This window comes from Anguilla anguilla, chromosome 12 (genome assembly GCF_013347855.1).
Source record: "Anguilla anguilla isolate fAngAng1 chromosome 12, fAngAng1.pri, whole genome shotgun sequence".
NCBI classification, from domain to species: Eukaryota; Metazoa; Chordata; class Actinopteri; order Anguilliformes; family Anguillidae; genus Anguilla; species Anguilla anguilla.
This window is the reverse complement of record NC_049212.1, coordinates 30,184,654-30,208,883: the sequence shown is the minus strand read 5'-3', so window position 1 is coordinate 30,208,883 and position 24,230 is coordinate 30,184,654. Positions and strand designations below refer to the sequence as shown.

General features: G+C 51.8%; 1 protein-coding gene across 5 annotated transcripts in view; it reads right to left on the bottom strand.

Moving 5' to 3' along the window:
- The window catches only part of slc8a2b (solute carrier family 8 member 2b), a 76,556-nt gene that overhangs the window by 9,696 nt on the left and 42,630 nt on the right, over positions 1-24,230 (bottom strand). For all 5 annotated transcript variants that reach the window (XM_035384061.1, XM_035384062.1, XM_035384060.1 and 2 more), the window contains 8 exons: positions 18,098-18,551; positions 16,501-16,638; positions 15,433-15,660; positions 13,702-14,028; positions 11,103-11,552; positions 9,144-9,520; positions 2,139-2,242; positions 791-808 (listed from right to left, as the gene is read on the bottom strand). In XM_035384061.1, coding sequence (XP_035239952.1) covers positions 791-808; positions 2,139-2,242; positions 9,144-9,520; positions 11,103-11,552; positions 13,702-14,028; positions 15,433-15,660; positions 16,501-16,638; positions 18,098-18,448 — 1,993 coding nt within the window. In that variant the 5' untranslated portion in view covers positions 18,449-18,551. The remainder of the gene's footprint in view (positions 1-790; positions 809-2,138; positions 2,243-9,143; positions 9,521-11,102; positions 11,553-13,701; positions 14,029-15,432; positions 15,661-16,500; positions 16,639-18,097; positions 18,552-24,230) is intronic.

Sequence of the window (24,230 nt, the reverse complement as noted above, 5' to 3'; positions counted from 1 at the left end):
CATCCGCTGGGTCTGCAGAGAAGACAGGAGACGCCTGCTTCATCTCCCGCCTCCTGAGCGCGGGGATCAGCCAGTGGGAGAGGCCCCGTCTGCTTGGATGGCTCCCCCTTGTTCTATCTGTGTGATGACTGATGTTTCCCAGACTCTAATTACAAAATGAACTCTAGCCAGAGCAGCACGTTCCCTAAACTTTTATGTCCCTATCCAGCTGCTTATGTTATGCATCATCACAGTCAGTCTAGAATAATACCAAGACCACTTCAATGCATCATGCTGCATTTGTCATAGTGTGTGTGTTCATGTTTGAGTGTGTGTGTTTGTGAGTGAGTGTATGTGTGTATGTGTGTGTGTGAAAGTGTGCATGAGTGTGTGAAAGTGTGTGTGTGTGTTTGTGCAGGGTGTGAGGGTGCATGTGTTTGTGTGCGTGTGTGAATATGTGTGTGTGTTAATGTGAGTGTGTGTGTGTGTGCATGGTTGTATGTGTCCAGTTTGCATCTGTTAATTGATTGCTTGTGTGTTAAACAGAAGTACTGAAACCAATGTAAGGATGTGCAGGGTTTGTGGATGTGCAGGGTGTGCAGGTGTGCAGGGTTTGATGGTGTGTTGTAGCGTGTGAGGGTGTGAAGGTGTGAGGGTGTGTGGGGGTGTGGGGGTGAGGGTGTGTGGGTGTGTGGGGGTGAGGGTGTGAATGTGTGAGGGTGTGTGAGGGTGTGTGGGGGTGTGGGGGTGAGGGTGTGAGGGTGTGTGGGTGTGAAGGTGTGCAGTAGATGGCTGTTCAGGGAGGTCTTACCCTGGTTGAGCAGCAGAGCTGAGGAGAGAAAGGGAAAACAAAATGGTCAGTGCACACACAGGTCTAAATCAGCACCAAACACAAACAAGCACTACCCTCCTTACACCTCTTTAACCTTCTCACACTCTGTAACAGGGGCTAAACTGGGAGCGCAGAACTGAATCACCCTTTTACCGGCGCCTCTCTGTACTACACCTGGTGAAATTCTGACCCTGACTACAAACTCATCTGTCAACTCTACTGAGCATTCCAAATAAAGGGTAAAAAGTAGAAAAAGCATTTTGAAAAGAAAATGACAGTACAGCTCCGCGAGTGCACAAAAGCAGCAGAGAGTTCATATCCTTATGAGACCCACAATACCTGCAGTCCAGACATAAGTCCACTATCTGTCACTATTGCTGACGAGAGGGAAATAGCCTGTTTCTTTCATGCTGCCTAGTTGCTATCGACCTGAAACTTGAGCTCAAGCAGAACATATTGCTGAAATCAATTCTGAGTGTACACAGGTCAATTGAGGTAGTTTTAGCATAAACAAGTATAAACAATGTACATACAGTCAAATGCAAGTAGCGGCATTATTGGATTTGAAATAAAGCTATGAATATGAGGTTAAAGTGCAGACTGTCAGCTTTAATTTAATTCAAGACCCCCTGGAAATCTTCTCTGGTGATGCTCTGCCAGACCTGTCCTGCAGCCATCTTCGGTTTCTGTGTGTTTCTGGGGTGTTTTGCCTTCTCTTGTCTTCGGCAAGTGAAGCACATGTTCAGCTCGATTCAGGACGGGTGACGTACTTGTCCACAAGACTGTTTCAGATCTCTACAGTTTTTTATGCACTTTTTATGCAGCCAGGCCTTTCTGTTCCTGAGGCTTACCAGGCTTTCCTGAGGCTTACCAACTGTCCAATTACAGTTTGTCCCCTAAAATAGGAGGACTATGTACAAAAAGGGCTGTAATTCCTGCACAGATCACCTGATAAGGATGGAAATACCTTCAAATTAGAGCTGACAGTCTGTAATTTAACCTCATATTCACTGTGTACCTCATCGACTTATATACTTATATACATACATATTTATATTAAAGCCATAAGCTGAAATACACTACATACATTCACTATACTTGCACTGTGCAGTGAAGCATCACAGCACTCTCTAATAACATACATGCATACATGAGCATAATTGTACTGTATCTCTCCAGTGACCGCTTTCCAGTAACATGAAGGCCGACTATCACAACACACACACAAAACACACAGATATACACACACACACATACACACACGCGCGCACACACACACACATACACACACGCACACACACACACACGTATGCACACACACACACACCTGAAATGCCCCTCTTCAGCCACCTGGGTTCCTCCAGGACGATAAAGAAGTTCTCGTGCTTCTCGTACTCTTCATCATCAATGATTTTCACTGTTAGGGTCTGCCTGTGGGCACAGATAAACACAGACAGTCAGACATACATCAGTGTGCTGGTTCTCTCTCTCCCATCATACAGCATATATCATAAGCTTCATATACACATACTCCGCACACTCACACAAACCATACACAGTGCCTTCAGAAGGGCTTCACCCCCACTTGATTATTTGCAAATTCAAATTCAATATTTCAACTCCTATTTAAGTGACTATTTATATGGTCAGATGAAAATATTTAAATGTCTTCCAAAATATTAAAAAAATAAAAACATGAAAATGATGTATTCACCTCCTTTGCATTAGCAACCTAAATTGGGCCATGTGTATTTTTTGAGAGATCACATTAAATATGTTAACGTGGCCCACCTATGCTGATTTTGAAGCCACCAGTGCTCAACTGCACGATTGCAGAATACACAATGCAACTGAAAAAGGGGGTGACATAGCTCAGGAGGTAAGACCGATTGTCTGCCAGTCGGAGGGTTGTCGGTTCAAACCCCGCCCTGGGCATGTCGAAGTGTCCTTGAGCAAGACACCTAACCCCTCACCTCTAACTGCTCTGGCGAATGAGAGGCATCAATTGTAAAGCGCTTTGGATAAAAGCGCTATATAAATGCAGTCCATTTACCATTTACCAAAAAGCAGATCAGATCAGACATGCAGTCGTGAAGACAAGGAACTCAGTGAAACCTTGAGGTGAAGTTGTTAGGAGGCTAAAGGTTTGGCAAAGCTTCAGTCCTTCCCAGGAAATCATTTAAGTCCAGAAAAAATGGAAAAAATATGGCACAACCCAGACACTACCTGGTAAGGGCACCTGGTGTTTGCCAGAATCCAGGTGACAGGTCCTGAAAACCTAAAGTTTTTCTGCTTGGCTAGAAAACAAAGAGCTATGTTTGGCACAAACCAAAAAAAACAGCCCATCACCCAGGTTAGATCATCACTGCTGTCAAGCATGGAGATGGCAGCATCATACTGTGGGGTTTCATTCTAGCAGGAAGGACAGGGAAGCTTGCAGCCATCGAGGAAAAGATGGATGCAGGCAAAGACAGGCACATCTTTCAGGTGAACCTGTTGTAGTCCACTGAAGATCTGTGTCCTGGGCATAGATTCATGTTCCAACAGGACAATGACCCAAAAATACAAGGCAAAACTACAAAGAAATTACTTACACCAAGAGGGTCAGTGCTCTAGAATGGCCCAGCCAAATCCTAGACCTAAATTCCACTGAAAATCAGCGGTAAGACCTGAAAATTGCAGTCTATCAGTATTCTGTCTAATTTAGTAGAGTTGGAGCAAATTTACAAGGAGGACTGGGCAAAAAGGCAAAATCTAAATGTACAAAGCTCATACAGACACAGCCAAGAAAACTCAGCTGTATTTTCTGCCAAATGCCTATGACTCTGGGGGTGGGGGGGATACGTTTCTAAATGCAAAATGTAATTCAATAATTTTTGGAAGAAATGTTGATTAAAAAATAGAATGGATGCTTGATGTAGGTAAATTCTGTTTGGATCAGTCCTTCAGCTGAGGGGTAAACTCAACCTGTCTCTCCCATCCCATTTAAATTAATTCTAGTTCAGTACATCCCAAATGAGTAACTTTTTATACCACGTGTTCAGACAGTCTGCCCTCCTTATGTATTTTTTCATTTCATTCAGACAGGCTAAGCAGAGTAGGTTACAGACAGAAATGGTATCGCAGCACAGAAAGCTTCGGCAGGGAATCAAACACTGGCTGCACGGGGGGGTTCACATACGAGTTACGATCCCGCTGCTCTATGGACTGTACCACATGATTTGCCCCTTAAATTAGCAACTTTTAAACCAACAGGCCAACGCTGCTCCCATTGATTCCCAAGCACTTTCCTGCAGATGTCAATGAATTTATTCAGGGAGCACACAAAGTGAGACAAACAGTCACTTCCTCCCCTTGCGACCTCTGAAATATTAACACAGGCAGCCTCCACTTAAATCACTTCAGAGGCTGGGGTTGTTTCAATATTTAATCACTTGGTGGCTGAATAATTCAGCCATAGACATGCACACCGGTTCCTGTGCTGGAACACTCTCCTCAAGGCTGGTGGGGGGCGTGGCCCTGCTTTAGCCCCTCCCCCACCCAACCCTCCTCATCAGTTACTGGGCAGCATTGGCTGGGGGGATGTACCCCCCCCCCCCCCCCCCCGGGTGCACCCCCCCCTAAAACACCCCCCACCTCAAGCTGGGCTCCTTCCCCTGAGTGGCCTCCTCCACAGGGAGTGTTGGCTCCCAGCAAGCCAGGAAGGCATGAAGCCCAGAGGGGAGGTGGCAAAGGTGGGAGAAACTTTGCAATGCAGGAGAGAAGAAAGACAGGAGAAGGAGGGACGAGAAGAGAGGACCGCGAGGTAGAGCGGCGAAGCGAGAGCGCTTGTGACGGAATGAAAGGCGGGAGGTGTGCTTGTTGACAGGGGGACGGAAATCATTTCCTTTCCCATGCAACAATATTTGTCTTCCTGTCAGAGTCTCCGGGGGCATTGTGGGTGAAGCATCTCCACAGCAACTTGGCCCCTTGTGGCAGAACAGGTACAGAAAGGAGAGAGAATGGAAATGTACTGAGACGGAGAGGAAAGGGGGGGACAGGAAATCAGCTGTGCTCCGTCTCTTCTGAAAACAAAACAGCAGCGCTTTGCGGCGTAAGAGCACGAGCCACGTCCGCCGATCCTTCACCGTGACAGGGTGACAGGGATGTTTCCCTGGCAACACTCCATCATGCACACTCTGGCGCTTAGGTGACAGGTCATCAGATAGGTGTGACCGCAGAGGCAGACCGATTCGAACGGAGAGCGCTAAATCATTTAGGCGGACCCTTACCAGACCAAATAACCCACGATTCTTTGTGCAATCTTGTTCGAAAGTCACAATAGATGCTGCGGAGGTGCAGCTGCAGGCGTGGAGGTGGTAGGGCATGATGGGTAATGCCGCGTAGACGGGTGTAATGTGGTGTGGGGCCAGATGACTTAGACAGGATACAGCCGTTTCATTTTGTTAGATGAATTACGATGCTATTCTTCAGGACAGGTCGGGAATTATGCGTTACTATACAGTGCTAGGCAACGCTCTACAGCTCTAGGCTATGCTGTACAGTGCTAGGCTATGCTGCACAGAGCAACAGTGGGATATACTGCATTGTTTCTGAGGCCTGCACTATAAAGTGTAGCTCGGGGAAATGTAAAATTTAGCTCAGGGATGGAGTGCAGTATTTCTAAGGCCATTGCTTTACCTCTTTGCCCAGAAAATGACATATTCCAGTGTTCCTCACAGTAGTAAAGCTGTGAAGTGCACAGTGATGCACAGCTAAAGGAAACATTGCACACTTCAGTAATACTTAAGGACAACACCGTTCTCTTCTGCGTGGGTTACATCAGGACAGTAATTTAGCCATGTGTTCCTGGGGGGGGCGGGGGGGGGGGGGGCTGTTTATTGCATGTTGAAGGAAATGTCGAGCGGTGTAATTCGGCGTGTAACAGAGCCGCGCGGGCTGGCTCAGTAATGCGGAGTGTAACCCCCGGCGACGCTGCGGCGCACTGGCGCATTGTCCTGCCGGTCCCGCGTGGAGCGGAGCAGACTCAGAGGCCGGGGAGGACTCCCATTATCCCGTCTGTTGCTAACCGCGCTATTAGCCCAACACGCTAGGCAGCGTCACGCAGACTGAAACTTTAATGGGAAGAGGATCTGCGGGCGCACAGATAGCGATCGGCCCATAATGGACACACGGTCGGGAACACGTACGGTGACTCACCGGAAGCGTCAGCTCTGACTGCAATGTGCCCGATGCAGCTCACACCAGCTAGTGTGTCACATACCTGTACAGGTGTACAGCCTGACAAGACACACGCGCACACTCAAGGAAGGAAGTCTGCACTGCATTGAAGGAAGTCTGTACTGTGTTGATGGCAGTGACCATCGCTGTCTTTTGCTGAACTCAAAATCACTCCACCAGTTGTCAACTGCACCAATCTCCACCCCTGTTTAAACCTGGAAGGTGACTTTAAATAAAAAAGATTATTGTTGGCTTTTCCGCTATATATATCCAAGCTAGCAGACGGCAGCCACTCACGCAGTAGTTGCTATTCAAGAGTAGTTCCACAGAGTGTTAGCTGAGATTAGTCGTAAACGTGCTCCTTTGAGGGAATGAAGCATTTAATGATAGCTAATGACCTGCATCTAGATGGCAACATCGATAAACAGCATTAAACCGCACTGTGTCAGCTGCCTGGCTCTCCGGTTGCACACTGATTCATAACAACTTGTCCAAAGTACTTTTATAAGAAGCACGCACGTGTGCAAAAGCAGAGCGATTCCTCGTTTCAGTAAATAATGAAGCATGGCTGCCGCTGGCACAGTCTCTGACACTTTCAGGCTCATACCAAAAGAAAGGCAGTGTACACACATCCCAAAAATCCACGGGTGTCAGGGGTAGAAAGGATACTGATGAAGATAAAGAGAGGCATTAAACACTCCCAAACAAAATTTAATGGAGGGAACAGTGTTTCAACCTGCAAGGACTGCTGCCATGTAACGGCAGGTCAAAACTGTATGGGTCCATTTAATACAGTGTGTGGGTGTTCCTTTTCTCCACACTGAGTACTATATCAGAAAGCACTTCAGCACAGACCGGTGAGCCCCAAGCATACGTACAAAGCAAGGTCACGTTGAGCTGCTGCTGACTCAGGGCCGCAGTAAATACGCAGTATGGAACCACCTCTCTGTGATGGCGGTCACTCTGCACCGCTGCCAGACGCCCAAAGCTCCGCCCACCACTCCCCGACGAAGAGGACTGTGGACTGCATTGTGGGAGTCGACCCTGACGGGGTCAAAGCATCGCCCTCCCACCGCGCTCAGAGGCGCGCGCGACAGGAGGAGGTGGAGGAGCCCGCTCTCGCTCGCGCGGCTTCACAACCCCCAGCACGCGCGGCGGCCGCTGCAGACTCAGCGCTGGAGGTTAATGAGTGCCAGGGAGAATTGGCCACTTCATTTGTCAGATCCCGAGTCTGGCTATAAAGCTGCTGTCGGAGGCCGGCGTTGGGAGGCCGGCGGGCGATGATCTGCAATCTGTGCAGGTCGTCAGCGCGGGGACCGCAGCGCCGAGGACTCCTCGAAAACGATGAGCGTGACCGGCGCTGGAGGACGCCACAGCGTTTCATCTCCCCCTGAGCCAAAGCCTCCCTGCAGCCATGTAATGCCTGGGAATTCAAAAGGGGGGACCGCGCACCTCTGGGGGGGAGGGGAGGGGGTCCTCGAGGGTCCTCTTTCTCTCCCTCTCCACCTCAGCTGATGTGTGGTGAGTGGCACAAAATGGCTGCCGTGGTGGTGGCTGAGGAGAGTTTTCTCTTCATCACTGTAAAGCGCTACATCAATGCAAGCCATAATTATTACTGAAGGTACTGTGGGAGGTCCCCAGCCAGGCTTTATATGCAATGACAATTTGGGAAAACATTTCAAAACATAAAACTTTTTTAAAAAGTATACAGCTTATAAACTTACGATAGGGGTACCCTGGATGCCACTGAGCCTGGGTGGGAGGGTCCCTGGATCAGAAAAGCTTAAAAACCCCGATATAGCGGTCTCTCAACACTGCCACATCAGGAAGACGTTGCGAGTGCACAGAATGCTGGTCAGCTCTCCCTCATGTGCAGTAGACTGGACACACTGCATTTACTGTACACCTGCAGTTGTGGTGCAATTAGAAACTCGAACCCCTTCACACAATCTGAAAGCTGCCAAATGCGCAAACAAACAGTCGCGCCGCCAGCTATCAGATTACATTAAAGTGGCTGTGACACATAGCCGCGGTGACCCGGTGACAGCGATAAGGAAACGTGCTCACTCATCCCTCTCAACCCACTCATCCCTGCTAGTACACAGACCCACGCCCTGCTGTGTCCAGCACAACAGGGTGTGGGCGGAGGGACGGGGGGAGGGGGGGGGGGGGGGTGCCTGTATATTCACAAGGCCGAGCCTCACAGAATTTGGCCCCGATTAATAATGTAGCAGCTTGCGAGGCATGCTGGGAAACCAGGGGGAAAAAGGGCGGAGTCAGACTGGGATCCTCTCTGCTGAGTGGCTCTCTTGCAGGAAGTACAGCTCGTTTCATTCGCTGGCAAACACAGGGAGGCCCGTGGAACAGTCTTCTGATGTTTCCATAACAAACAGAAAAAACTGTGAAAGTGTTTCTGCAAAACGTTCAAATCACCAGAGGCCCGGGATTAGGATCTGAGACACTTCTGCTCCAGGTGCGGCTTCCATTATTGCATTATTAGAGCAATGTTTGCCAGCCAGTTGTCTGTGTGTACATTTCACAGTACATCTCTCAATAAATTGACGCAATGAAATTCAACGCATCTGCATACATTTCAGGGAGTGGATGTTGATATGTTATCGTAACTCAGCATGTATAATGCAGAGACTCAAGTGTCCCACGCCCAACGACCACAACCTAACTTCCTGTCCACAACCTAACTTCCTGTCCACAACCTAACTTCCTGTCCAGCTCAGTAAAGCGTGATATCTCACTACTGTTAGTACAGCATTCAGTGCGTTTCATTCCTGCTAAAGCTCCTGAGACCTGGCAGAAGAAATTCGTTTCACATTTTTTGACACAATACAAATACCTTAGATGTCAAAAACATATTGCAGTGAAAATATTTTCAAAAGTATTTTATTTTTATTGAATGTCCCCTGTAGTGTAGTTTTCAGCATAGTGGAATATATGGTTCTTGAGATTAAGACCAGAGACTTATGTCCCCTACAGGAGACAAAAACAAATTGCAGGGTCTTAGGATACTACACTCTGACCCCCCCCACCCCACCCTGTCCAGCCCCTCCCCACCCCGCCCCGCCCCACCCCGCCCCAGGCCCTGCCGGGTGCTCACGTGGTCTGGTCGTTGGTGAACTCCAGCTCGCCGTGCGTGTCCTCGTAGTCGACGCCGTTGCCGCGGGCGGTGCCCGCCTCGGTGCGGTAGGGCAGGATGACGGTGCCGCGGGCGCCCGAGTTCCGCACCACCGTCACCTCCATGGTGCCCACGCTCTCGCTCACCCGCAGCAGCCGCTCGCCGAAGGTGAAGATCCCGGCGTGGTCGTCGTCCAGGATGGTGACGGTGGCCACCAGCGGCTCCACCAGCCGGCCCTTGGGGGCCACGCCTGCGCCCTCGCTCTCGAACATGCCCTCCGCGTCGCCCACGCGCAGGTTCAGCAGCCGCACGAAGAAGTGCTCGTCCTCCTCGAAGATGTCGTCGTCGATGATGCCCACCTGCGCGCACGGCGAGTTTTAGCGCCTTCAGTGTGTCTGACGCTCAGAGGCCGCCCACGTTTCCCCTAGAAACAGGGCTTCCCAACCCTCCACCTGCTGGTTCCCATGGTGACTCAGCACTCGATCAATTAACCAAAACCAGCAGACCCTGTGGCTCTCCAGGACAGCTTTCTAATAATAATACATTTTAATGCATTTTATAATCATAGTATGTACATGCATATGCATATTTAATTCAATTATAAAGTGTACAGAGCCCCAGAAAGGACATAAAACAAAAAAAATATTTATGGAATGGCCATGTACTAATAAAGTTGTGGCCTCGTATTAATGATCTATTGGCTGCACGATCGTAACTCCTGGCCGCAAATTAATGGTCTTGTGGCCGTGCAATAATAAGTGGCAGCCTCAAATTAAGAACCACATTCCCACAAATTAATATGGTGTGACCACAACAGAAATATGAATTTCTCTAAGCCCCCTCCAGGGCTATGTAGAAGTGCTTGTCATATTATCAAAGCACTGTGAATGACAGGACTGAACACCTGAGAGATTGCACACTGTTCACAGTCTTTTAACACAAATTTGCTTTCCAGGTTCCTGTCAATCAAAGGACTTTTTTTTTTTAATCCCGCCCTCCCACATGGGTACCATTCCATTTTCAGAATGGAAATATGACAAAAGAGCAAAAAAATAAAAAGCGTTCAACATAGAGCTATACATATTAATGTTTCAACAACATGTGCCCTAAAATACCAGTTCCCCAGCGGCTAATGTCGGGGGACCAAAACTCGTGTCAGCCACAGTCATTTACATACCCGCCTCCAGCCCCCCCTCCCCAAAACCCCCCTCTGATATCTCTACTAAAAGCCCTGCTCATTACATTTTACACTGGGTAATTGTAGTATTACAGCCCCGTAACATTTTGCGAAAAGGTCAGTTTTTTTTTACTATGGCTGACATATGCCTACTTGTAAAAAGAAATTCAATAAAACACAGCATTGTAGGAGACTGAGAAGAAGCAGCTCGGGTTGAGTCGCTGTGGGATAACCCCTGGGCTGAGTCTTTGCTTCCCAGCCGTGAGCCGTTGCTACGCGGCTGCTCACCGTAGCTCACAGTGGCTGGTCTGACGGTTAGTCTCACACTGCAGCTAGACTGCTCCACCCTGACAGAGCTACGGAAGTGAGCTCAGAGGCCAGGCTAGTATCTCACTTTAACCTTCCCCCCTTACTCCCCTCCACCCCCCTTCCCTGTCTCTGATGCCTTCCCGTGATTCTTTCAACCATGGGTGCCAAATCTTATCCAAAAAGGGCCGGTGTGAGTACAGGTTGTTTTTATAGCCCAAGGAGAAGACACCTGATTCTACTTATCATGGTCTTGATTGAACGTTAGTTAATTAGTCGAATCCGCTGTCGTAGTGCTGAGCTAAAACAAAAACCAGCACGACTGCACACCCATGCATTCGACTCACTAGATGCCCAGCTCTATATGCTTAACTTTAATTACTGATGGGGGTCTCCCTACTGTTGTAGCTGAAATTTGGGGAAACTCAGTCTCTGAGGAAGAACGCAGTGCGGCCCACCTTGATCTCCTTCCTGGCCTCGCCGGGCTTGAAGACCAGCGTGCCCTCGCTGTACTCGTAGTCGGAGCCGGCGTTGGCCGAGCCGTCCTCGGTGCGGTAGTCCACGTAGAAGGTGCTCTCGCCGGCGCCGCCCTGGCAGACCACGCCCAGGCTGAGCGTGCCGCAGTTCTCCATGCACTGGCAGTGGGCCGCCTCGAAGGCAATGCGGCTGCAGGTGGCCAGGTCGTCCGCCTCGGGCACGTCCTCGGGCGCGGCGGCGCGGCGGGCGTGGTCGGCCGCGTGCTTCTTCAGCACGTTGCCGGCGCCGATCATCATGCGCGTGGCCTGGATGCGGTAGAAGGCCCGGCTCTTCTGCTGGTGCAGCAGGGCGTAGTAGTTGGCCAGCTCCACCAGCTGATCCAGCTCCTTGTCGGGGTACTTCTGCTTCAGCTCCTTCAGGATGCGGATCACCTGTGCGGGGGGGGGGGGGGGTCAGAGGTTAGGCTGACGCTGGCGACGTGTGGCACAAAACCATGTGACCGCACATGTGACCAGGATGCCAAACATGTGCACAGTAATGGTCGTGGGGACTGTTTCCCCAGGTTTAACTCTCGCCTGTGTAACAGCACTCCACAGCAGGAAACTAAACTCTATCCCACATGCGGCAGATGGTAATCTGTAAATGGAGAAGGCTCTAATCTGTTCAATCGAGCCATTTATAAGAGAACATCATACAAGCTGATTTTGAAGCTGATTTTATAGTGTTCTGATCTTAGAATCATAAAACTGTACGCCATTTGCACATATCCAGATTACCATGGATTAACAGGTGGATAAATGCTATCTCCCATGCTATCTGCCGTTTCCCCTCTCCTGCTCTCCTCTCCTCCTGCACGCCCCTCCCTGCTACCCTCTCTCCCAGGCCCCTCCCTGAACTCCCCTCCCTGCTACCCTCTCTCCCAGGCCCCTCCTGCACTCCCCTCCCTGCTACCCTCTCTCCCAGGTCCCTCCTGCACGCCCCTCCCTGCTACCCTCTCTCCCAGGCCCCTCCTGCACTCCCCTCCCTGCTACCCTCTCTCCCAGGCCCCTCCCTGCTGCCCTCTCTCCCAGGCCCCTCCCTGCTCCCAGGCCCCTCCCTGCTACCCTCTCTCCCAGGCCCCTGCTGCCCTCTCTCCCAGGCCCCTCCCTGCTCCCAGGCCCCTCCCTGCTACCCTCTCTCCCAGGCCCCTCCTGCACTCCCCTCCCTGCTACCCTCTCTCCCAGGCCCCTCCCTGCTGCCCTCTCTCCCAGGCCCCTCCCTGCTCCCAGGCCCCTCCCTGCTACCCTCTCTCCCAGGCCCCTCCCTGCTCCCCTCTCTCCCAGGCCCCTCCCTGCTGCCCTCTCTCCCAGGCCCCTCCCTGCTCCCAGGCCCCTCCCTGCTACCCTCTCTCCCAGGCCCCTCCCTGCTGCCCTCTCTCCCAGGCCCCTCTCTGCTGCCCTCTCTCCCAGGCCCCTCCCTGCTGCCCTCTCTCCCAGGCCCCTCCCTGCTCCCAGGCCCCTCCCTGCTGCCCTCTCTCCCAGGCCCCTCCCTGCACTCCCCTCCCTGCTGCCCTCTCTCCCAGGCCCCTCCCTGCTGCCCTCTATCCCAGGCCCCTCCCTGCACTCCCCTCCCTGCTGCCCTCTCTCCCAGGCCCCTCCCTGCTGCCCTCTCTCCCAGGCCCCTCCCTGCTGCCCTCTCTCCCAGGCTCCTCCCTGCGCTCCCCTCCCTGCTGCCCTCTCTCCCAGGCCCCTCCCTGCACTCCCCTCCCTGCTGCCCTCTCTCCCAGGCCCCTCCCTGCTGCCCTCTCTCCCAGGCCCCTCTCTGCTACCCTCTCTCCCAGGCCCCTCTCTGCTGCCCTCTTTCCCAGGCCCCTCCCTGCTCCCCTCTCTCCCAGGCCCCTCTCTGCTGCCCTCTCTCCCAGGCCCCTCCCTGCTGCCCTCTCTCCCAGGCCCCTCTCTGCTGCCCTCTCTCCCAGGCCCCTCCCTGCTCCCAGGCCCCTCCCTGCTACCCTCTCTCCCAGGCCCCTCCCTGCTGCCCTCTCTCCCAGGCCCCTCCCTGCTCCCAGGCCCCTCCCTGCTGCCCTCTCTCCCAGGCCCCTCCCTGCTCCCAGCCCCCTCCCTGCTGCCCTCTCTCCCAGGCCCCTCCCTGCACTCCCCTCCCTGCTGCCCTCTCTCCCAGGCCCCTCCCTGCTGCCCTCTCTCCCAGGCCCCTCCCTGCACTCCCCTCCCTGCTGCCCTCTCTCCCAGGACCCTCCCTGCTGCCCTCTCTCCCAGGCCCCTCCCTGCTACCCTCTCTCCCAGGCTCCTCCCTGCGCTCCCCTCCCTGCTGCCCTCTCTCCCAGGCCCCTCCTGCACTCCCCTCCCTGCTCCCCTCTCTCCCAGGCCCCTCCCTGCTGCCCTCTCTCCCAGGCTCCTCCCTGCGCTCCCCTCCCTGCTGCCCTCTCTCCCAGGCCCCTCCTGCACTCCCCTCCCTGCTCCCCTCTCTCCCAGGCCCCTCCCTGCTGCCCTCTCTCCCAGGCCCCTCCTGCACTCCCCTCCCTGCTGCCCTCTCTCCCAGGCCCCTCCCTGCTGCCCTCTCTCCCAGGCCCCTCCCTGCGCTCACCTCCTTGCGGCTCTCGTCCAGCTCTTTGTTGCTCTCCACGTTGACGGCGGTGCTGTTAGCCGGGGCCGTTGCCGTGCCGTTGCCCTCCTGGCAGTTCTCGGTGGTCGTGGCGCCGACGGCTCCGCCCCCGGGCGGGAACTTGCCGTCCATGATCATCTCCACGTCCTTGGGCGTCATCTCGCCCTCGGTCTCCACGACGATGCCCCGGCGCTTGTCTGCCCGGTAGCGCTTGTACATGTACTTGTAAAAGAGCAGCCGGCGATCAGCGATCCAGGCCAGGATCACGCAGATGGGGAAATAGAGCAGAGTGACCAGGGCCTCCCAAACCTGGGCACGAAACACCATCATTATTATTATTATTATTATTATTATTATTGTATAAAACCACAATACTCATACAAACACACACATGCACACATACTTTTCAATGCACTCTGATACACACACACACCAAGTCTGACCGACAAGTCAGAATTCCACCGGCCAGCCAGTCAGACAAACAGACAGACAGACACTCATACAGACAGACAGGCAGTCAGTCAGACAGACGGACGGACGGACGGACAGACAGACAGACAGACATTCATACAGACAGACGGACGGACAGACAGACAGACACTCATACAGACAGTCAGACAGACAGACAGACAGACAGACAGACAGACACTCATACAGACAGACGGACAGACAGACAGACAGACAGACAGACAGACACTCATACAGACAGACGGACAGACAGACAGACAGACACTCATACAGACAGTCAGACAGACAGACAGACAGACAGACACTCATACAGACAGACGGACAGACAGACAGACAGACAGACACTCATACAGACAGTCAGACAGACAGACACTCATACAGACAGACGGACAGACAGACAGACAGACAGACACTCATACAGACAGTCAGACAGACAGGCTGTCAGTCAGTCAGTCAAACAGGCAGGCACAGACAGACAGACAGACAGACACTCATACAGACAGACAGACAGACAGGCAGTCAATCAGACAGACGGACGGACGGACGGACAGACAGACAGACAGACATTCATACAGACAGACGGACGGACAGACAGACAGACACTCATACAGACAGTCAGACAGACAGACAGACAGACAGACACTCATACAGACAGACGGACAGACAGACAGACACTCATACAGACAGACGGACAGACAGACAGACACTCATACAGACAGACGGACAGACAGACAGACAGACACTCATACAGACAGTCAGACAGACAGACAGACAGACAGACAGACACTCATACAGACAGACGGACAGACAGACAGACAGACAGACACTCATACAGACAGTCAGACAGACAGGCAGTCAGTCAGTCAGTCAAACAGGCAGGCACAGACAGACAGACAGACAGACAGACACTCATACAGACAGACAGACAGACAGGCAGTCAATCAGACAGACGGACGGACGGACGGACGGACAGACAGACAGACAGACATTCATACAGACAGATGGACGGACAGACAGACAGACACTCATACAGACAGTCAGACAGACAGACAGACAGACAGACACTCATACAGACAGACGGACAGACAGACAGACACTCATACAGACAGACGGACAGACAGACAGACAGACACTCATACAGACAGTCAGACAGACAGACAGACAGACAGACAGACACTCATACAGACAGTCAGACAGACAGACAGACAGACAGACAGACACACACACACACACACACACACACACCTCCACGACGCCAGGCGTGATGACAGCCAGGATGAGGTAGAGCCAGATGTAGGCGAAGATGCTCCAGAAGGCGGTGATGAAGAAGACGCGCAGGTGCTTGATCTTGCGCGTCTCGCCGTCGGGGATGACCCACACGCAGATGGCGATGATCACGAACATGTTGAAGGCCGCGCTGCCCACGATGGTGCCCGGGCCCAGCTCGCCCGACTCAAAGTTTTTCCCACACACCTACCGGCGCCAAACGAAAAAAAAAACAACGAGAAGCGATGACCGGAGAGGCCTCTCAGCTTCATATCTACTGAGCGCTTTTAGTCTTCATTTTTAATGAGAAAAACTGTCATTAGGGTCCTCTTTGCAAGCTTAAGAGGTCAGTCAAAGGTGGGCAGCCTAAAAATGTCAACTGGAGATGAGATAAAGTGACACTGAGTGCTGGCAACCTGCTGGAGAATGACAGGTAAGCTGACAGAGTGAATTAAAAGGCCTGCTAGACAGAGTGAGTGTGTGTGTGTGAGAGAGAGAGAGAGCGAGAGAGAGGGAGAGGGAGGGGGAGGGGGAATTCCCCTCGGTCAACCATATTGCATTAGTGTTATTACATTACAGTTACTAGGAAACAGTGTGATAGAGGGCTCTGTAAAACCCCCCCTGTACACAGACACACACACACTGTACAGACAGGTGTAGATGCACCAGAAACACACACATCATAGGCCAGGGGTTCCCAATATCGGTCTAGGAAAACCAGAGGGTCAGCTGGTTTTTGTCATCACCTAATAATCAGTCACTAATATTGGCCCATAAAACCAGGTGAGTCATCAGCAGTTTTAATTGTTCAATTATGTCCTGCATAACAACAAAAGCCAGCAACCTGTGACTTTCCAGGACCAGGGTTGGGAACCCCAGGTTTAAGCAGACCAAGCCAAGGTCAATTTTAATGGAGACCCTGCTTTTAATGAAACCCTTTCCACTGTAAATCGGAACACAATGAAGGGCAAATAGCTGTGAGGTAACGATGAAGGAACTGTTCCCTCCCAAAGGGGCGGGGCCTGGTGGATGACTCAGCTAGCACACCTCGATGACGGACAGCAGGATCTCGGGGGCGGACGACCCCAGGGCCATCAGGGTGAGGTTGGACACCGTCTCGTTCCAAATGCGCACGGTCGCCACCGACGTCTCCCCGTTGGGCAGGGTGATAGTCACCTCCTTCTCCTGCGGGGCGGAGACAGAGAGACGGCACACGCATCACCACACTGAAACAAACACAATGGCGGATTGTGTTGAGTGTCTGAATCCTTTCAGGTGTATTGGCGCCTGTTTCTTATGCTCAGGGACTGGATTACAGGAGCTCCCGTTTATGTTGTCAGGGATACGCAACAAAATATTTTGAACAGGTACAAGACAAATCTCTTTAATCCATCCAGCAGTATGCGCATGCTGACGTACATTCTGCCACTAACCACTGCAGAAAAGTCTTATACCTTTTTAGACGATGGACCTGTGTTGTTTTGCATTAAGACATCGAAACTTTGCATTAATATTACATAACATTAATTTAGCAGAAGCCATTTACATAACAGCTTATTAATGTAAGGGAATACAAGTATATGCAATTGAGTTTTACCAGCAATAGACTATCGACTAGCTATAACAAATATAGACTGTCTTAAAAACATTCTTCGCCCAGAGACAATGCGCTTGCAAAATCTTTATGGCACTAATGTAAGTTACTGTAGACCAGCTCACGCCAGCCCATAATAAGACCCCATAACTCGGCCCAGGAGACAGCCGAAACAGACGAGTGTTAGGAATCCACACACAGCCCATGATTTAGGCTGTGCGGTCTGTGGAGTGTACCATCCTTCCCCTTGTCCACCGCCCCCGCCCAATTGCTTTTCCCAATGGTTTTTCCCTCTTCCCACCTGACCTATCAGGTCAGAGGGTAGGAGATATAATGGTGAGAAACTGATAAATGAGAAGAGCTCTAGATGCCAGTGGAAGCTCAGGAGCATAAGTAACCGGCGGCATGTTGCCGGGGGTTTTGTTTTGAGGAGGATTTTTGGCTCGGCTGCTCTCGTTTTGGGACGGTCAGCTGCTGTGATAAACGGCTCTGCTTCTCCGGCGCTTCTCTACAAAACTACCGGCAGTCGAGCCTCGCCCGTTTGCTTTTTTGGAATCACCCCATTAATCCTGTGTGTTTTCTCTTTGTCTTGTTTGTCCACCTGCCAAAGGAATCACGTTTCCCCTCTGTTGTTATTTATTTTTCTGATGAAAACTATCTGAACAACAAGATCTCACTGACTTCCTGTTGTGTGTCGTACAGAATCAATCTTACTGACTTCAATATGCGATAAGTGTGTGACACGGAATAAATCTCATGGACTTCATGTGATAAGTGTGTGATGTTGAATGTGGAGGGTCTCCCTGTGTGTGTGTGCGTTTGGGGGGGGGGTACCCATGTGGGGATATGTGTGTCTGTGTGCGGGGGGGGTACCTGTGTTTGGGTGTGCCTGTGTCTGTGTGTCTGTGTGTGTGTGTGTGGGGGGGGGGGGGGGCGGTACCTGTGTTTGGGTGTGCCTGTGTCTGTGTGTGTGTGTGTGTGTGGGGGGGGGTACCTGTGTTTGGGTGTGCATAAGTCTGTGTGTGTGTGTGTGTGTGTGGGGGGGGGTACCTGGGAGGTGATGACCTCGATGGAGGCCATGAAGCGGTCGGCGATGATGGACACGCCCAGGAACATGTACATGAGACAGACGAAGTAGACCACGGCGCGGGCCACCTGGTCCCCCAGCCCGGGGCTGCGGGGCTTCCAGAGGGGGAGCAGGACGCCGGGCTGGCAGACGGCGGGGCCCCCCGCGCACGCCCGCTTGCCCCCGCCCGTCCCGTTCTCGTAGGGCGTGGGGGAGACGGACACGGAGGCCAGCTCCTCCTCCATGCGCTGGGACTCCAGCGAGCAGGGCTGGGGCAGGGGGAGGAGCAGGAGGAGGAGGAGCAGGAGGCGCAGGGCCGGGGAGCGGAGTGCCATGGCTGCTGCAGGGCGGGGCAGGGCGGGGCGGGGCAGGGGGAGAGGGGCAAAGAGAGGGAGGGAGCAGATGCTGGTCGTGCAGGAAGGGGTGGACCCAGGTCACCTGTGAGGGGCGAAACAGAATCAAAATCAATCACAACATCAGGGAAAGAAAAGGCTGTGGGAGTCCAGCCTTGTCATCTTTGAGGCTTTTCTAAACAGGGATGGAAATGACTCCCAGGCCACAAGCTACCACAAACAGGAACATAAAAAGCATCCACAGTGCCCCGCTCTGCTGACACTAATGTTCTGCAGCCTTGCTGTCAGAAAGCTGACTTTTCACTGAGGCTAAACCACAGACTGCACCAGAGTACAGTTTTATGTTCTAATCACAGATCCGCCTGGTGCTAGTATGGTGGTGGGCAGGGGAGAGATTGAGAGAGAGAGAGAGAGAGAGAGAGAGAGAAGGGGGGGAGAGAAGGAGAGAGACAGACAGCGAGAGAGAGAGAAAGAAGGGGGGAGGAGAGAGAGAGAGAGAGAGAGAGAGAGAGTGCCCCCAGAGAAGTGTGGCTGGCCTGGGAGGTAACGGTTACTGAGGTGACAGTGACACTGTTGCTCTGGCAGAGATAATGGCACTGCACACAATGCTCGATTCACGGCGCAGCACAAACAACCCTGAGCCAAACTCTCAGCCGCTCACAGCCTCTTTGTGTCTCCGGCTCTCCTTTTGTTTTCTGTGGAGGGCCGTGACAATTTTCATTATGAGGCATTGTGCGAGAGGAAGTGTGTGTGTGCGTCTGTGTGTGTGTGCGTGTGTGTGTACTGCGCGCTCAGCATGTGTTGAGAATTAGTGCCAATACAGTGGATTAGAGTCCCACTGAACCCATTTGCTTACTAACACTCTCTCACACACACAGAAAATTCTTTATCACTGCTACCTACACTTTGTAAGCTATTACAACTGGGTACTGAACGCCATATCCAGTAACATACATGTGAGCGTGCTACATCTGCATTGTGATGCCATGTATTTACTGCATCTACATATGCATGAAAGCAGAAATCCCAAGGCTCAGCCATTACCACTGCCTCAGGAAAAAGAGCTTACATAAGTTACATAAACGCTAAACGCTCAATCATTTATTTAATAACAGGTGACAAAAGAGGAGACTAAATTGCTCTGTTTAGGTACTCCCAAGTGACTCGCTGCAGAAGACCATGATGCTGCGCATGCTGATGCAAGGACATCCACTTTCCACTCCCGTTACACACCGGGCCAGTAGAAATGGACATTGGGGGGGGGGGGTTAGGTGGACGTGGTGACCTTGCTCAAACCAGATGGTCATCACAGCGGCGGAAGGATGGAGAAAACGATGCGTAACCGGCGCTCGCCGCTCACCACGGGCACTTCGCCGCGACTTCACGCAGGGCTGGCACGTCAACATCTTGTTCTTTGGTAATAGAGCACTGGGGACCATTTACATCGCCCCGCACTGGCGGCAGCGATGACACTTCAAAACAGCCTCGCAAACACTCATTATCTCCCGTGAAGGAGTTACTGTGATGGATCTCCTAAAGCAGCACAGAGTTACATACGTGTGGGGGACACACACGCACACACACAAGCACGCACACGCACGCACACACACACACAGGCACACGCAAGTACGCACAACCCCCTACTAGCCGAGCACCATTCTTCCCTCCTCCATCCATTTTCCCTTGCCAGATGTCCAGATCGCCCCAGCGTGTTTGTCCTGTAATTTAATTGCCCATGATGCACTGCTGATGGGAACCATTTCCACACAGCGCTCTACTGGATCTCACCCCCCGCCCCCCCCCACCACCACCACCACCACACCCCCAAGGCCCGCGGTGCCCGGAATACCAAGCAGGGAAGGGGGGGGAGATGGCGGTGGAAGAGAGCGGATGGGGAGGGGGGGTGGCTGAACTACTTGAGATTGGACTACTTGAGAGCCTTGCCCCGTGTTTAACTCCAAAAGCCTTGCGTGCCAGCAGAACACAGCCTGCCATGCACTGGGATTTGATATGTGCTGAGAACAGTGAGGGATTTGCAGAAATGAAAAGAATTAGATCAGAAGAAAGAAACAACAGAGAAGAAAGAGCGAGAGAGAGAGAGAGAGAGAGAGAGAGAGAGAGAAAGAAAGAGAGCGAGAGAGAGAGGAGAAAACAGAGGACACAGCTAGGCAAGTACACCAAGAATGAATGCTGACACTAGGAATAAGAGGGAGGGAGAGAGAGAGAAGAAAGGGAGGGATAGAGGGAGAGGGAAGCCCTGCCACAAATGCTCTAATAGATATTCTCCACACAGCCCGGCGTTTCCATGGTGACTCGGCCTAAGAGTTTTGAAAGGGTGATCTATCACAGTGGGAAAAGGGAGGGAAAGAAGGTGGGGAGAAGGAGGGCGGCGAAGGATACTCAATCACGACACACGCTGGAGCACACCCAGCACGCGCACACACACCTACACACAGGCGTACTGGGGTCCCCCATCCGAACGCACACGCAGCTGGACACGGGGTGCACTGGGGACCCCTGTCCCAATGCACACACAGCTGGACACTGGCGAGCTGGGGTCCCCCGTCCCAACCACTGACAAACAGCAGGCTGAGCATTCTGTTCGGTAATTAACGAGGCCCGCCCGACCCATCAAGAAGAACTTATCTGACTCACAAATCAAAGGCTGGGGGTACTCGTGGGGCAAGCAGACTTGCACATGCACACATTCATTATGAGGCTACAGTATGTGTAAGGACTCATTGCAAGGGATTGGCCACCTGCCTCCCGGCCCCACTACTACTAACCAATTTTTTAAACAGGTGATCCTTAACGGTGGAGGCCGTATTTGATCGGATAAACTAATTCCTGAATAAGTTTGTGTACTAGAGGGATAATTACTACTCTGCATTTGACAGAAGTTAAATATATTCAGGTACTTGTACGATGTTGGTTATTGTGCCGATTACAGCAGGGCAGGTATTTGCACGGTTTGGCTGAACGTGGGGGTTAAGTTCAATTCCATTTAAATTCCGTCAGTTCAGTAAATGAATTGAAATGCAATTTATTTTCAGGATTAGTGAAACTGAAATGGAATTGACCTCAATTAGTTAAAAATGGAACTGACCTCAACTGACTGCAGACTCAGAAATGGAATGAACCTCTACTAAATAAGTTATGGTGGAGCGGCCAGGTATAAGGCCAGGGGAGCAGCAGTCAGAATGATGAGAGTTAGTGGTAAGCAGAGGCTGAAAGAGCGAACGCACTGCAGGCGTCTGTGGGGTGAGAGGTGAGAGGTGTGTGGGGTGAGAGGTGTAGGGTCTGTGGGGTGAGAGGTGTAGGGTCTGTAGGGTGGGAGGTGTAGGGTCTGTGGGGTGAGAGGTGTAGGGTCTGTAGGGTGAGAGGTGTGGGGTCTGTGGGGTGAGAGGTGTAGAGGTGTGTGGAGCGAGAGGTGTAGGTTCTGTAGGGTGGGAGGTGTAGGGTCTGTGGGGTGAGAGGTGTAGGGTCTGTAGGGTGAGAGGTGTAGGGTCTGTGGGGTGAGAGGTGTAGGGTCTGTGGGGTGAGAGTTATACGGAACTGGGAAGGAAGGAGCAAGTGACCTCCACTGACTAGAGAGAGAGAAAGACAGACAGACAGAGAGAAAGAAAGAGAGTGATACAGAGAGACAGACAGACAGAGACAGAGAGAGTCAGAGAGAGAGAAAGAGGGGGGTTTAAATACCTTTTTTAACTGCTGTCAAATAAAAGTGCATATCATTTGGAGAGTACAAGAGAAGACAGAAAGAGAAAGAGACTTGACCTTTAAAAGCATTTCATTTAACAGCTATCAGAAAAGGGCAAATATAATTTGGTAGGTACAAAAATGATAGGGAGAGAGAGTACAGGAAGGAAGGAGAGGTGCAGCAGAGACAGATGATGTGACCTGGGGTAGCATCCTTTCTCTCTCAGTCACTTACTGGAATGGGGGCTGCCCGTTAGAGTAATCAATGTGTGACCTCTGTGAATATCTGACAGGCACTTCCCAAGCTCATAAATACAACCAACAGGCCTGACAGATGAGGACAGAGGACTGGAAGAAGAAAAAAAATCTCTGAATAACCCATCTGCAGTCAAAAGCATTTGTGAGTAGTCGCGCCCACGCATGCCAGCTCACAGTAAATGAAGCTGTGCTAACCCTGCTCGGCAACAGCCAAGGCCAACCGGCGTAGGTGGGCGTGTGTACTGTACATTGAAGAATATCTGAGTCATACTACTGAGCGCTTAGTCGCGGAGCTACAAACGCTCCCCATGCACCTACTAATGAATTTATTTGCACAGTCAATATTGGAGCTCAAGATGTTTGATATGCTCCTCAGGGCTGATGCGCAGCTGCGTGCCCTGAACGGAAACTGAGAGATGTTTACACATCAGTCTGTTTGCCCAGCCAGCGTTAGAACTCGGATGTCAGGACGTCGGGGGCGTGCGGATGTTCCTCTGCATCGGCGTTGCTGAGCGCACTGAATTAAAAAAGTGACGTTTGAACGAAAAAAAGCCGTTCATCGACCGCTCTGGCACAAGTCACGGGTGGCCGGCGAAGGACGGCAAGCGAATGTGCCGGGGCGGCTCGGCGCCCTTCCGTTTGTCGCCCAGAGCGGGGCGACTGTTGTTGTCAAAGGCTGAGCGCGCCGGCCCCTCTGGAACCTTCCGAAAGGGAGCAGATGGAGAGGGTGAAAGAGTGCAGAGAAAACCAAGACAGAAGAAGCCCTGGAGAGACGCCCCCCCCCCCGCCCCCGCCGCCCCCTTTTCCCATTTGAGGAAAAGAAGAAAAGAAAAAACACACACACTTGCACCTGGGCTTGTGGAATCAAGCTCATAATTATGCAAGCGAGACAGCGGTTCACTTTTTAACTACCTTATGGGCCTAGACAGCACAGCAAATACAAGCGCAAAACTTCCATTTGTGGAGACAAGTGTGCAAATAAAATGGTAGAAAATCACCAGGAAATAACAAATAAGCCAAATAAATTGTGTGGCAGACGAGAATCTGCTGAGAGGAGCCATTAGCGCTTTCGGGAATCAATCCTCTTTGATTTAAAGATGTTTACCGCCTATAGGAAAGCCATTAGTGGTAGTACGTGGTGAGGTCACAGGGAAGGGGATGATTAAATAAGATCACCTTGTCCGGGCTCCAGGGATGACAGAATGTGGATGACATTAACATGATCATGGCCGCCAGGGGAAAAGGCTTTAATTGGGACGGAACAGAGGATTCGTCTGCTATAAACAGTGGTCAGTGCCCCCGGGCCACTTAACCTCTGCTTAGACAAAGTGGGCCAGGAGACGGAGGCTTTTTTGAATGGAATTTTCCACCGTGATGTCATCAGCCCACTTCCGCCCACAGGTTGCTATAGAGTGAGATTCTCTTTGAAATGGCACGTAATGTGCAGTGTAAGGAGCAAACGCCCCAGTCACAGTGCCTGTCATTTAATTCAACTGCGACTGTAACTGCTTCCTAAAGAAAGTGTTAGCCATATATCTCCTATATCTCAGACAGTGAAAGCTTGAGGTGATCGGATTGATTAAAAGTCTTCAGCTGTGACTATGTGACGTTTATTCTTAATGGCACGCAAAGCCATTAATTACATAATATGGCCTTATGAGGGTAGGCCGGTCCTCAAAAGACCTTAAACGTGTCTAATTAAGAGAAAGTAACAGCATATTATAATTCAGCGGCTGCAACTGTGGTTGTAACAAAAGGCACCACACACACAGGGGGGGCCCTAGGATCGAGTTTGAGAACCCCTGCC